The sequence below is a fragment of the Artibeus jamaicensis genome, unplaced genomic scaffold, assembly GCF_021234435.1.
Source record: "Artibeus jamaicensis isolate MK-2021 breed Jamaican fruit bat unplaced genomic scaffold, CSHL_Jam_final contig_387, whole genome shotgun sequence".
In the NCBI taxonomy this organism is placed as follows: domain Eukaryota; kingdom Metazoa; phylum Chordata; class Mammalia; order Chiroptera; family Phyllostomidae; genus Artibeus; species Artibeus jamaicensis.
The window spans coordinates 6514167-6529277 of record NW_026521812.1 but is presented as its reverse complement, the minus strand read 5'-3'; the positions used below and the strand labels follow the sequence as shown (position 1 = coordinate 6529277).

The 15111-nt window shown below is 40.2% G+C and overlaps 1 protein-coding gene across 3 annotated transcripts in view; it reads right to left on the bottom strand.

Annotated features, from left to right (window-relative positions):
• The window catches only part of SAMD3 (sterile alpha motif domain containing 3), a 31520-nt gene that overhangs the window by 1236 nt on the left and 15173 nt on the right, over window positions 1-15111 (bottom strand). For 2 of the 3 annotated variants that reach the window (XM_037147914.2, XM_037147912.2), the window contains exons 7-9: window positions 12342-12509; window positions 3228-3428; window positions 22-197 (exon numbers count right to left, since the gene is read on the bottom strand). In XM_037147914.2, coding sequence (XP_037003809.2) covers window positions 22-197; window positions 3228-3428; window positions 12342-12509 — 545 coding nt within the window. The remainder of the gene's footprint in view (window positions 1-21; window positions 198-3227; window positions 3429-12341; window positions 12510-15111) is intronic. The other variant, XM_037147913.2, reaches the window with a different exon arrangement.

The following is a 15111-nucleotide window of genomic DNA, read 5'->3' as shown; positions in this document are numbered from 1 at the left end:
TCACGCCATGCTCAGGTTTACCAACATTTCAGCGTGTCCTCATCTGTGTGCTGTTTCATTTTTTCTTGCAAGGCAACATTGATTGGGTTGTCCACCGCTGGAAAAGAAGTCAGTATGTTTTCTGAATAGGATTCCAGAATGTGCCTTGTTTTCTTATAAATATCTGTCCTTGTAAGAGCTTGAAATTCTCTGAACATCTGAAAGAAGAGGAAGATACCAGATCACTAGAAAATCTAATGGAAGGGAAGTAAATAACCCTCTAGGATTATTTTACACTTTGAATGGAGTTTAAAGTACACAAGAGGCATGTGAGTAGCTTTAGTGAAGAAGTAGACTTCAGACAGAGGAGGAGAAGAGTGAAAGCCCGAAGTGAACGGGAAAAACACAGGTAACAGACATGGCAAACTCCGGAGCCCGTAAAAGGAAAACTGTGGATGCAGACTCAGTTGGATGAGGGTTCCAGAGAACATGTGTATGTTTTAGCCATTTGAGTTACCTAACTCAAATTCTAGGATCTTACAGTTCTTTAGGTAAACTACACTGTATGTTTGGGCAGGGTGCAACGAGAGGCAGAAGAAGAAACCTTACATTTTGGGAAACAAACCTTGTAAAATAAAACAATGCTCACAGGGATAATAAGGGAAAAGGAGAGCTTTAGAGACTCTGGAAGATCAGATAGAAATAAACTGTGAAAGACAAAGTACACACAAGATACTTGACCACAAGGTGGAAGCAGATCCAGCTTACCTGAATGGCACCCCCTTGACTCAGAACCACTTTTTCTTGCCACTGGCTAAGTTCTTCCCCATTCCCCCCTACCTCCCGGGGAATTCCATCAGCACCGTGCCCTCCTCATCTTTTTTTTTTTTTGACAAAGTGGCCCCAATAGTAGGAATGAATGTAATAGTCACACTCCCTAAAACTTTATAAAAAGCAATCACATACTGCCCACCAGTTCTCATCATTTCTTTCCTATTTTGGTAGGTCACCCATGGCCCAAAGATAAGGTCCAAAAGTTACCCAGAAACCAGAATGCACGGTCTCATAAAGACAGAGTGGTTTTCTTACCAGGTAGCCCTTTCAGGACCATTGATCTAGATGAACACCCTACACAGGGGTTCTCAGCAGGGAGTTGTGAAGTGGAACATGAAGGCAGCGAACCTTCCTGCACTTTCCTGGGCACAGATAGGCTAGGAATTTTGTTACCTTTTATTTTCAAGTTTACATTAAAGTTACTGAGATAGCAGAGCTGAGAGATGCCCTTCATGCAACTTCTCCCAATGCTAACGTTTGATCTGTTTGAAAGTAAGCTGTAAACATGGCCTCTTACCCCTTAATTCTTTATTGTGTATTTCCTAATACAAGGACACTCTCCCTGTACACCCACAGCATAACCATCGAAATCAGGACAATTTAATCCACAGACCCCATTCAAGCTTGCCAGTTGTTCCGGTCATGCTCTTCATAAATTCAGGATCTGAGCCAGAACGGTGTGGGATTTAGACATGTCTCCTTAGTCTCCTTCAGTCTGAATGAGCTTCTTGGTTTTTCCTATTTCTTGACATTTTTGAATGTCATACTTGACAGAAGCCAATCGCTTAGTCTAGGTTTGTATGATGTCTCTTCTTGATTTATGCATTTTTGGCAAGAACACTGACTGACACTTCTCATCACATCAGGAAGCACAAGATGGTAATTGGAAATTACTCCCATTATTGGAAATTTTCACTTTTATCACTTGTTTAAAATGAAATCTGCCAGGTTTCTCTACTATAAACTTAATCAATATATATTGTACTTGTTAACATATAGGTATACATATCATATTAGCTGGGGACTTTTATGTACTTCACCTAAGTTCTAAATTGTGATTGTTCAAATAGTTTCTCAGTCAGGTGAAAACCAGCATCTCAAAGGATCTTCTGAAAACTTTGGAGAATTGTTTCAATTTGTCTGGTAATTGTGTTACCCAGCTTCCTCCTACTTGTGCTACATCCAGTACGTCTCAGTAACAAATTCCTAGTTGATAACATTTTACATAGTCTAATAAAGTATCTGTTTTTTAATTTTCTGTCACGAGAAAAGTTTGAGCGTAGGAGGTTGATGAGTACAGGTGCGGATGGAGCGTCCGTGTAAACTCCTAGGACCCGCTTCCCACACCAGCTGCTTCTCTCCACACCCCTGGCCCTCAGCTCCCTAAGCTCGACTGTGTGCACAGTGGTGGCAGCAATGAGTGGTGGGCGGTGACGTGTTGCAGGGGCAACTCTAGGAACTACAGGAATTGTTTGTTAACTGGCTATTTGTTAGTAAGGTCAAGCTTGCTTTTATTTTTGGAAGCCCAACAAGGTTTTTATAGATTGAAAATCCCAGCTAGTTGCAAATCACCAAATTAAGGAGGTACTTCCTGAAGAAACCTGAAATGTGTAGCTTTTTATTTAAAACAAAAAGTTGACAAGTTTATTCAGTAAGTACACTCATTACAAAAACCATGTTAAGAGAAAGCAAGCAATAATCCAGGTGGGGTTGCTGAGGATTAGGTAGGTAGGGTTGCTGTACAGTGATAAGAACATGCCTGCTAAACAGTAAGTTCAGATGTCTGCTATTGGCATTATTATTAAAATAAAATAAAACTGCAGGAAAATCCTTATTTTTGTGGGGATTTTTTGGAAGAAGAAAAATATGCAAAACTTCATTTTGATTACATCTAAAGAATTCTATGAAACGTGTACTCAGGTAAAAACTCTGATGAATCTTTCATTACTACTACTACAGCTAAAACTCCACTGCAGTTGTGATAGGACCCTCCAATGGCCACCTAAGAGGCAGAGGATTTGAATTGCCCCGTAGACTTCACATATTTTAGGATCCCTTTATGAAGTGATTTGGGGTCATAAGAAAATAGATTTGGACTAATATTGCACACTGACAGTTCCTTAATAAGCTACCCTGATTTTCTAAGTGCATGCAAAGGGAGAATGTTTCACACTTCCAAAATACTCCGAAGTAGTGGTCCCCAGCCTCCGCAGTATGTCCAGTGACAGGGAACTCTTCAAACCTGAGGCGGCCGGTGCATGTTATTAGTAATAGGTTCCAGAAATTCTCAGCAAATGGTCCTAGTTGTAGCCTATTGAGATTCATACTTGTTATGTAGTGCTGTTACAACTTGGAGAGGAAAGAGACAAATCAGTTTGGACACTATAATCAGTATTATAAATGAATAAAGATACCTGATAAGGGCACTTCAAGAAAGGAAACATTTTAAGAATGTCCTTCACAGGTGTTTTGTTGCCAATTAGCTTCCTTCTTATTTGCAAAGTCTGGCTCATCCTCTTATCAATTTCTCTCCAGTCCCTTTCTGTTTTCACATATTCTTGCTGAAGCCAGCTAATATGTTCATCTATCTCAGAACCTAAACAAATACCTTCTTCCTGAAAAATAAAGTCAAATGATGATCAGTGTTCCATATTTCAAGTTTCAGCTTAAAACTTCATGAAAACTTGAATTATAGGTTGTATTGCACTCATTTTATACATATGTATATATATATATATATAATTATAATAATCACTGATGAGCAGCATCATGTGTAATTACACTTGGCATTGAACATGATTAACAAATGGACATGCTTTAACTCTGTGAACAAATCAAGATAGTTAATTACTTACTGTGCAATTATCTGTCCTCTTGATAGATTTATGAGTACCTTCATTTCTTACATACCCTTCAACAAGGAAATCTAGATTATCTAGAAGGTTCACAGTTAACAGGAATGCTTATTTCTACTCGTTCAAATTTTAGAAGATGAAATATTAAGAAGAGATAAAAAGGTTTGTAATTAATCAGAAGGTTTGAGAGGCATTTTTGTCTTTTTTAATGCCTTTTTATAGCAGTATTACCACACCGTATAATACAGATTCAAAATAATTAGAGTGTATATTTTGTGTTTCTAAATCATCAAATTGTCAATTATATTCACTACACATCTGGAGATAGTGGGAGTGACTAGAAAGCCCCAACGTAGGTCATTAAAAATCTAAGCTTTGAGGAAAAAAATCTTAAAAAATTAGTTGAGAGGATACTCAGCTGAAACAGCACTTGGATTGACATCTTGGCAAACTGTCCACCTGACTAGAATGGGAACAGATGTTACCTGTAAAAGATGAAAACGTCGATAAGGAGCCTACAGTGCTCCTTCATCAAGGCCTTCTTCACAAGCGCTTTAGGAGAGCTAGCTGCAAGAGGTAAACTCACTATCTATGAACACAGGATGACTAACAAGACTCAGACCAAGTGAACAAAGTCCTAGAAAAATGTAACTTAACAAGACCAAAAAGATGTTCCTATAACCTTACATTAACTTAGTCTTTCCACAAAGAAATGCAAAGATCTGAGGGTTTTATAGATGAATTCTACTAACTTTTCAAAACAGAGTGCTCCAAATTTATGCAAAGGAATCATGCATATGGAATAAGACCATGTATTTAAAAAACAGATGCATGATAAACAAATTCCAAGTGGAGGGCAGTACTGTTGGAAAGGCCGGCATGGAGAGGGGTGGAATACACACACACACACACACACACACACACAAGTATGGGCCTGTTCTCTAAATCTGAATGTTGAGCTCACAGTGTTCATTTTGTCTCATGAATTATACATATGCTATGTACATTCTTTTATCAGTCTCAAATGTACGTAGTGATACATTTTTAAAGAAAAAATTTAAAATTTTAAAAAGTAAAGGAAAATGTTTTTAAACTGAATCTTTATTGTATTTTTCCATTACCATTTAGTCCCCTCATACCCCTTCCCCAGCCATCGTCACTCGGTTGTCATGTCCATGAGTCCTTTTATGTTTTTGCTCAATCCCTTCATCCCCTCACCTCCCCCCTGCCAGCTGTCATCTGCTCTCCATCTATGAGTCTGTCCCCATGTTCCTTGTTAGTTCAGTTTGTTCACTAGATTCCACATAATTATTGAATATATAAACAACTTTCCTTTTACTGCAGTATAGCAGAGGTTCTATAATTGCCGATATTGACATTTATGGACTACTAGACACATGACACATTGCTTCCCCTAAATCCTCACCCGAGTCATGAAATATCACAGAAAGTGGAGTTCCTAGGAAGCTTCTACCTGGTCAGATTCACGTAATGCCAGTGGGTTATATACTGAAGTGACCTTCCTTATTAAAAGGAATCACTGGCTATATCAGACTTTAAAATTGTTATTTTTTAGATCAATGTATGGATCACGAGAGCTGGAAGGAACTTAGAAATGATCTGATTGATACCTCTTACTTTACTGATAAGCAAACTGAAATTCTCAAAGGGGAGGACGTGACTTTCCCCAGCACTGAATAATCGGGGGGGCTGGTCCCTGTCTTGGTGTAGCCCCTCCCCACTTCTCTGAGGAAATGAATGGCCTTGTTCTAATGAGCAAACTAGTGAATGAGCAATGTCTAAACCTTACACTATAGCAGCTGCAGCAGAGGCAGCTGCTGGGTGTCTGTCTCACTAGGCAGAGACAGTTGGGCAACACGCTGGAGAAGTCATCAAGGAAAAGAGGCATGAAACAAGAAACAGATCACTTCCAGCCAAGAATGGCAATGAATGGATACACTGATGGGAAGTGCAGGAGTCACTGGCAGGCTTCGTAACTCAAAAGGAATCAGTATAAATTATCCAGAACATTAACTTGAGTTAGATTTAAACAAACAGGAAAAGGAGCGTTTGCCATGCCTTTTTTTTTTTTTTAAGATTTTATTTATTTATCTTTAGAGGGGAAGGGAAGGAGAGAGGGAGAGAAACATCAATGTATGGTTGCCTTTCGTGTGTCCCCTGCTGGGAACTGGCCTGCAGGGAACCTGCCTGCAACCCTGGCATGTGCCCTGACTGGGAATCGAACCGCGATTGTCTGGTTCGCAGGCCCGTGCTCAATCCACTGAGTGCCATGCCTTTTTTTTTTTTTATCGTACCAGTGCTAGTGAGCAACACAGAATGCGTTGCCTACTCCAACACCACGGCGACTGACAGCTACTAGAGTGCTGGGTGGAAGAGCAGAGAGCTCAGCTCTCATAACGTCTAAGCTAACAACTGGGACAGAAATAAGGAGGACAGTGTTAGCTTTCTGTTAGCTTTTAACAGAAAATTAAGACTGTTTTTGAAGTAGTAGGACAAGCATGGTTTAAAATGTACAGTTATAACATGCCCCCCATAAATAAATAATATCTCACCTTGACTTTTATTAAATATAATTTGCTCTATATCCTGCAATCTGAATAAGTTTGAAAAGTTTGTCTTGTTATAAAATTTTAATAATTCTTATAAGTAGAGTTTTAAAATCTACTCTAAAGACACTACGTAATGGTCCTATAGCTAAGATTCTTTTTGCTTTTTAAAATATAGCTACAGACAGAATTCTGGTCAAGATGGAGGCATTGGGAAACACATCTCATCTCCCCACACAACTAGAGCAAAAAATACAGCTACGCTCCAAAAAACAATTTTACCTAGAATTATTAGAAAATTGAGCCGTGTGGAAGTCCAACAATGAAAGATTTAAAGAAGCCCCATTCATCTAGACAGGTAGGAAGGGTGGAGACGCACACAGGTGTGGAGAGAAGCGGAGGCATGAGAGGCACAGAGAGGTGTGGAGACAGGAACTGGCAACCCCACATCTGTGTTTGGTGGATAAACAACAGGGGGGATATCTCAAGAGTGAGGGACCCCAGGCCTAATCCAGACCACCCAGCCCGGGGTCCCAACACCAGGAAGATAAGTCCCCATAACTTCTGGCAGTAAAAAACAGTGGGGGTTGGGGTAGTGGAAGAAACTGCATCCTATTAAAGGACCTGCAACAAACTTAATACTCAAGCAGACCCACCCCCTCTAAAGTTCAGCACCAGAGCAACAGTTGGAAGGGCACTAGCAGCATATGGGGAAAAAGTGAAGTCCTAGTGGAAAGACAGCTTCCTCTCCAGCAAAACTCCAGAAGCCAGGCAGCGGCACTGTCCCCTCTGTGAGCCCTCCCCAACACAGAGCAACAGAACAGTGACACAAGTTGCCCCACCCTGGCAATAACCCAAGGCTCTGCCCCCTACAACCTAACAGGAGTGCACCTAACAGGTGCACTAAGACAAGGAGTCAAAGCAGCTCTACCTAATACACAGAAACAAACAAAAGGAGGCTGCCAAAAATTAGAAGACAAAGAAATGGGGCCAAAATGAAAGAACAGAACAAAACTCCAGAAAAAGAACTAAATAACATGGAGATAAGCAACCTATCTGATGCATAGTTCAAAACACTGGTTATCAGGATACCCCAGGAACTCATTGCCATAATTTCCTTCAAAAAAGACTCAGGCAGAAATGAAGGTTGCATTAAGTGAAATAAGAAAAATCTATAAGGAACCAACAGTGGAGAGGATGAAGCTGAGAACCAAATCAATTATTTCAAACACAAAGAAGAAAAAAGCATTCAATCAGAACAGCAAGAAGAAACAAGAACTCAAAAAAAAAGAGGATAGTGTAAGAAGACTCTGGGACATCTACAAATGTGCCAACATCCAAATCATAGGGATGCTAGAAGGAGAAGAAGAGCAAGAAATTGAAAACTTACTTGAAGAAATAATGAAAGAAATCTTCCCTAATTTGGTGAAGGAAATCAACATATAAGTCCAGGAAGCACAGAGAGTCTCAAACAAAACAGGCAAAGAGAATCACAGGAAGACACATCATAATTAAAATCCCAAAGGTTAAAGATAAAGAAAATCTTAAAAGCAACAATAGAAAAACAGACAGTTGCCTACAAAGGAGTTTCCATAAGACCATCAGCTGATTTTTCAAAAGAAACTTTGCAGGCTAGAAGGGACTGGCGAGAAGTATTCAAAGTGATGAAAAGCAAGGATCTACAACCTAGGTTACTCTATCCTACAAAGCTATCATTTAGAATTGAAGAACAGATAAAGTGCCTCCCAGACAAGGTAAAACTAAAAGAGTTCATTATCACTACGCCATTACTATATGAAATGCTAAGGGGAATTATACAAGAAAAGGAAAGAGGAAGATCAAAATGATTAATATTAAAATGGCAATAAATTCACAACAATAAATAACTTAATTCAAATAGCAAACTAAGCAAATGTGCAGAATAGGAACAGAACCATAGATATGGAGATCATTTGGAAGGTTATCAGATGGGAGGGGTAAGGGAGTAATGAGGGGAAAGCTGCAGGAATTAAGAAGCACAGATTGGTAGGTACAAAATAAACATGGGTGTTTGTTAAGTACAGTATAGGTAATGGAGTAGCAAAAGGACTTATATGTATGACCCATGGACATGAACTAAGGAGGGAGACTGTTGGAAGGAATGGGAGTACCAGGTAGAGGGGGGACAAAGGGGGAAAATTGGGACCACTATAATATCACAATCAATAAAATATACTTTAAAAAATATACAGTTACTAGAAAATTTTAAATTACACATGTGGTCTGTATTATATTCTAAAGCACAGTGCTCCATTAGATGCTGTGGTTTTCCCCATACCAAAGTCCAACGATCTCATTTTCAATTCCATTGTCGTTGTATTGACTTTGGCACTGGAAATGTTTCTTTGCTTAGCTTTTAGTGATGTGTCTCGGTCAGTGGGCAGAGAAACTGTTGCAACTCTGCCCCATGCTCCCAAGTGCACAGCTGAGCCATGCAACTTCATAGTATTGGTAAATCCACCACCTGCCGATGGCAATAACTGCATTGCATTCAAAATGCACTTCACTGTCAACATTTTTCTTCACCTTTTGTTGCCTTGTTCAGTGTTTCACCATAAGAACAACATCTGTGGAAAAGGCTATAAAAATTAGTATTTGGACAATAAATCATTATGTGTCGGGTGAGGTAAGAAACAAAGAGTAACTGCCATAAAAGAAATCAAAGGACCTTGGGAGATATTCTTATCCTTTGATTATGTAAGCAGTGTAAGCAGTTGTTTGCATAACTTTCAGTTGCACTTTATTTCTAATCCAAAGAAAGCTAGCACACAAAAACTGCTTCATGAGAATGTAATAATTCTAATATTATTAAAAGTCTACTTTAAAGACATTATGTAAAGGTCCTATACCAAATAAGTAGGAAAAGAAAATGTTTTAAGAGAGAAATGCATTGTAGACACAGTGTTAGTAATTGAACACCTGGAAGTTAGTTGGTTTACTTATTTGGCAAACATTTGAAGGACTTTGAGATACCTTATAAGCATTTATTAAATCCTACCATTATCGTACTAGATACCATGTGAGCTAAAAAAAGAAAGCACAGGGATACGCACTACCGTGGGAGTGGGCCTAACAAAGTCTTTGGGAGAGTAATTGGTCAAACTAACCACATGCCTGCCCTCTGCCCAAAGAGATAACACATGGATGGATCCATAACCAGATGGGCGTGATGGGGTTGCTCTGCACTGCAATTCCTTGTGGGGACAACAAAGGCTTGAGTCCAGGCATACTTAATAACCGGTACAATCAGGGACAAGGAATACACAGAGGACCATCAGTGAGTCGTAAAGAACTTAAGCGAAAAGTGAAACAGGAGTGAGATAGAGAATACCATTTACATTAAGTCAAATATATGCAAACCCAAAGTGACAATACACATTCTGAAACACTTTTGTTTGTTTGAAACACAAACAAAAAGATACATATGAAAGACACTAGAATGAGTGCCAAAGGCTGAGGTGGGGAAGGCAGATTGGAATGGGGACAAAAAGGAATGAACATTTCTATGGTTCTGCTCCTGATCTAGCTGTCTTCTTAGTTTGCTTTTGTTTTAGGTGTGGTTGTTAATAACTGTGAGTTTGCTGTCCTTTCACTGTTCATCTTTTTTATCTTCTTTTTCTTAGATAAGTCCCTTTAACATTTCATATAATAAGGGCTTGGTGATGATGAACTCCTCAAATTTGATCTTATCTGAGAAGCACTTTATCTGCCCTTCCATTCTAAATGAAAGCTTTGCCGGATAGAGCAATCTTGGATGCAGGTCCTTGCATTTCATGACTTGGAATACTTCTTTCCAGCCCCTTCTTGCCTATAAGGTCTCTTTTGAGAAATCAGCTGACAGTATGATGGGAGCTTCTTTGTAGGCAACAGGGGAGGGGAAGGAGGAGAAGGGGGAGAAGATACAGAGAATAAGTAGCATAGACAGTAGGTAGAAAATAGACAGGGGGGAGGGCAAGAATAGTATGGGAAATATAGACTCTAAAGAACTTGTGACACATGGACATAAACTAAAGGGGCAAATGGTTGGGGAGGGGGTGTGCAGGGTGGAGGGGAATGAAGAGGGGGAAATGGAATAATCAGTAAAATATATTAAAAAGAAAAAAAAAGGAATCAACAGAACCAGAGAAAGGCCACAGTGCAATGACCGTAATGTACCAGGTGAAGAGTGATTCACTCAAGTTTAATTAACACCTGAGGTTTTTTACAAAAAAAAAAAACCCTATAGTTTAAAGTATAATTTCACTACACTGCCAGGAAGTTTCATTTAATTCCTACAAACATTTAAAAACAGTGTCTTCATCATTTAAGCTGAATAATGTGGTCAGTAACTTAGGAAATTAGTCAGTTAAGTCTACTGTTTCAAGAATCTAATTATATCTGTCCTGTGAACAAAAAGGGGGTTTTATGAAAAGTAACTTCACAGGGTAATCTGATCACAAATTTCCTAACTGGGCAGGTCACGGCGTCCTGCCCCTGGCCTACGACTTCTCACGACTTCTCAGAAGGGCTTCTCTTTGCCTTAAGCAAGCCCTGTCCAGCCTTTCTGTGCATCCAGGTCATCACACCTCGAAATGCTCCCTTCCCAGAGCCCTCCTTCTGAAGTGGACCACCCTCCGGAGAGCACGTAATCTCAACTATTTTGTAAGCCGTTTCCCACCTTGCTCTCTCCCACCTTCATGGTATGTTCCTTAATTTTGTGAACCCTGAGAAGGCCAGGGGGAAGGCACCTAGGAAGAAGGGCTCCTGGTGGCTCACTGGGCCAAAATGGAAAAGCAGAACCTAGCAGGGGTTCTGTACAGGGGCCTCGCACACAAACCGCACTTTACGGAAAAGCCCCTGCACTGGACTGCCTGCCTGCACCGTTCCTGCCGCTCAAGCCAGCCCTTATAAAGATGTGAAAGCTACAAAGTAGTATATTTTTAACTTTTTTTGTCTTATGCTCACCAGAGGACAGTTTTTTTATTGCTTTTAGAGATGGGAAGGGACAGAGAGAAATCCACAATCCAGGCACGTGCCCTGAACAGCAATCCCACCGTTGACCTTTTGCTCTGTGGGACCAACTGAGCCACGCCAGTCAGGGCAAAGTTTTTCTTTATGTAGATACTGGATGCATGATTCACAAAATATTGCTTTAAATATACTATCCCCAGAGCTTATAAATAGTATTAATAAAATGGAAATGACTCAGTATGTTGCTCTATTAATAACAAATATATCAGCTGAAGAAAGAAATAGAATACTTACACCAAGTACCTTTACTAACATAAACGTGTTTGTGGTGAAGAGTTAGGATTTACGTATTTGGGTTGGAGATAGGTTTGGGGGAACATGAGATGTAGCTCCGCACTTGGTAGTTTGGACGCCCTCCCCAATGAGATCAATCTACTTTATTAGCAAAGGACATTTTTGTTTCTGAGGGCATCTGGGTGCTATGAGGTAGGTAAAGAATATTTACAGGATCTCAGATCACTAGGAACCACATGGACATTAGGCACAGCAAGCCTGCTGCTGAGGGAGCAGACTCCAGGCCTGGCTGGGTCCTCACCTGACATTCCTCACAGTCACCACAGGTGGTGACTGACAATCTTCAAGGTCACCTTGGCTGGTGTGGGACCCCTCTCGGCAAAGAATGGGAGTTGGGCAGTTTTGTATCCATGCATGTGGCTTGCCTTCCCCCTGACACCTTAAAACTGCAGGTTACCTGACCCTACATTATGACTATGAAAAATGTTTTTAACAGTGAGAACATAAGGTAAATTTTAAGGTGACAGGTAGATATTCAAGAACCCTGAACACAAAGGTTTTTCTAGGTTTTTTGAAAGTTGTAAAAGAATAAGCATGAGATGTTCGATAACAGACACTATTCAGAACTGGTTTTGAAAGCCCTTTTTTGGAAATATTGGCATTTGCATTATCTACCATGCAAAACATTGATCTTCTTGCTTTCTGACCACATCAAAAAGAATATCTTATTTTGTTTAAATTATTTTAAATGTCTTTACCCATTATCCCTGAACAAATGAACCAAATCAATAAGTTGTCACAACAATTACAGATCCAATCTTACTTTTATCTGGACAATTTTAATTTCATTAAATCTTGTATCAGCAAGAGATTTCCTTTTCTGGCCTCTTCGGTGTCCAAATTTACACTTATTTCTCATCACTTGTTCATCATCTTCTATGGGTCTTCGAACATATTTAAAGCGATCTTTGAGGGCTCGTTTCCATAGAAACTGTGTAAAATAACCAAACAGGACAGTTAATCTTCAAGGGGATTGAAATAATGGTATATAAACAATAAGGGTTTTATTTGTCACCACTGAGCTTCAGATCTTTCCAAATCACAGTAATAAAAGCAATAACTCCCTCCTGGCATCTACCCTCACAACAACCTTGTGATAACTGCTACAGGAAGTGCAATCCCTAAATCACTAACAAGAAAACAGAGAAATAAAAATACTTTTCCAATGCCATATAGCTATTGAGTAAATAGACTGGCTATTGATTTTAGACTCTCTAAATCCTAAAATTAGATAATTTTCACCTCACTCTGCTGTCTTCACAACATGCTCCACTTTTTAAAAAACTTCTTTTTTCAATTACAGTTTCCATTCACCATTATTTTGTATCAGTTTCAGATGTACAGCCCAGGGGTTAGATGGCATACTGTACACAGTGCTCCCCCGATACCTGTGTGGTAGTCATCCGGCACCACGCATAGTTATTACAATCTCGGTGACTATTCCCTATGCTGTACTTTCTATCCCCATAACTATTTTGTAACTACTGTATTGTTTGTCTTTCTCTGACTGACTTATTTCACTCAGCATAAAACCCTCTAGGTCCATCATGGCAAGATTTTGTTCTTTATTATCCATGGCCAACTAATATTCTGTTATATATATGCACCACAGCTTTTTTTATCCACTCATTTTACTGAAGGGCACTGAGTTGCTTCCATAGCCTGGCTATTGTAAATAACACTGCAGTGAACATATGGGTGCACGTACTCTTTCAAATTACTGTGTTGGGTGTCTTTGGATACTTAGCCAGGCCTTGGGAATCCCTGTACTCCACATTTCTGGGGAAAAAATGATAATAGTGTATGCATATATGGATTGATGCATTTATAGAAAATGTATTAACTATATCAATCCATAAGATTTTTCTGTCATCCCCTGAAATTCACTTTGGTGAACACTATTGCCATTCCCTCCCCAAATGTTTGTGGAGCATCTACTTCTTCAAACACAAAGCTATGTCTCCCCCACCTGTCGCCAACACTGATATCTAGTTAACTCGCCTTCTGTCTGCAGCTCTGAGCTCAGTCATTGCCGCCTTCCGGCCTCCTTAACCACCCATTTCACTTGGTTATCAGCTCTCATCTTGTCAACACTTATCACACTGATAATTTACCTTCACCTATGTGATTCTGTTTCTGTCCCTTTTCTTCTGGTTCTTTTCACCTTCCCTTCCTCCTTCCCTCCCTCTTTTTTCTCTTTCCTTCCTTCCAATGGGCTATAAGCACAGGGAGATAGGCTCCTGTCTGCTTGGCTCACTACATCCAGCACAATGCTTGATGCATCTTGAAAACTATGAATATTGACACCTTGTGTCAGTCTTCTGTGCAGTAGAAGGACCCAGGTGTTGAAGCAACACACTAGAAGCAGGACCGTGAGTCCTGACTTTGGCTGGTAACTAACACTGTGTTGGAAGCGGTCTGACACTTCCTAAAGCCCAGGCCTTAAGGCTGCTTCTCAGCCCCTCCTCTTCCCCACGTGCTTGAATAAGCACAAGAGTAGGTGCAGGGGAAAAAGGGGAGCCTTTGCAGACAGACAAGCCCATATTTTGCCTCCTAGTCTTGTCCACTGGAGAGGGTGGTAAGTCACCGGTTGACCTTAGCCACATTTTCTGAGTGCTATTCACTCACAGGAAAAGAGCAATGCTCCTGCGGTCATATTAGTCCATTATCTGGCACATGGGTTTTGTCTCTCCTGGTTCCCTGCTTTTCTGCTCTTCAGAAAGCACTGGGACTTAGGGAAGACTTTGGAAAGACCCAAGGTCTAGCTCTGGTACATGGTAGCCAAGTGAACTGTCAGCCTTAGTTTCTTCAACTGTAAATTGGAGCAAAAAGATCAGTCCCATCAAATGCATGGGTTCTGGAAGACTCAAATAAGCAGCTACTTGTGGAAGATATTTGTAACTACAGTGCTGTCCATAAAAGCATCTGCAGCTCTGCTGAGGTGTGCCGTAGGCTGAGGTTGGGGGCAGCTTCAGCCCTGACTCAGTGCCCGGGGATATGTGAGTCGGAGATGCTTTGTCACCTCCCACAGGCCATGGGTCTGGACCCCACCATCATTGCTGTACAACAGCACAGAAATAACAAATGCTTATATTTTTCTTAGCCCTGAAATATGAAATAGTGCAAATACATTTTTTTTGCTCATGTTTCCTGTAGCTCTGAGTATCTTCTAAACCTGTTGGGCTGGTGGGATATAACCGAGCAATCAACACTGGAACATTTAAAAATTGCCAATTTCTTCCTGGCCTCTCCCTTCTCTCCTCACTAACTGTCTGATAGGAACAGAAAAAGACCAATCAACTGCAGTTGTCCACATGAGTACTCAGCCAGTTGCTACATGCCTGGCACTGTGAGTTCTCTACTCAGGTACCTGGGCAGAAAACACCAGGCTGTCCTAAACCACAAAAAGTTAAACAAACATTGTTACCACATGCAATGCATGAACCTTGATTAGCTTTTAAAGCAAGATATATGTCAAAGTGTTTAGGAATGATCTCTGCAACTTTTTTCAAATGCTCAGCCAAAACAAATGA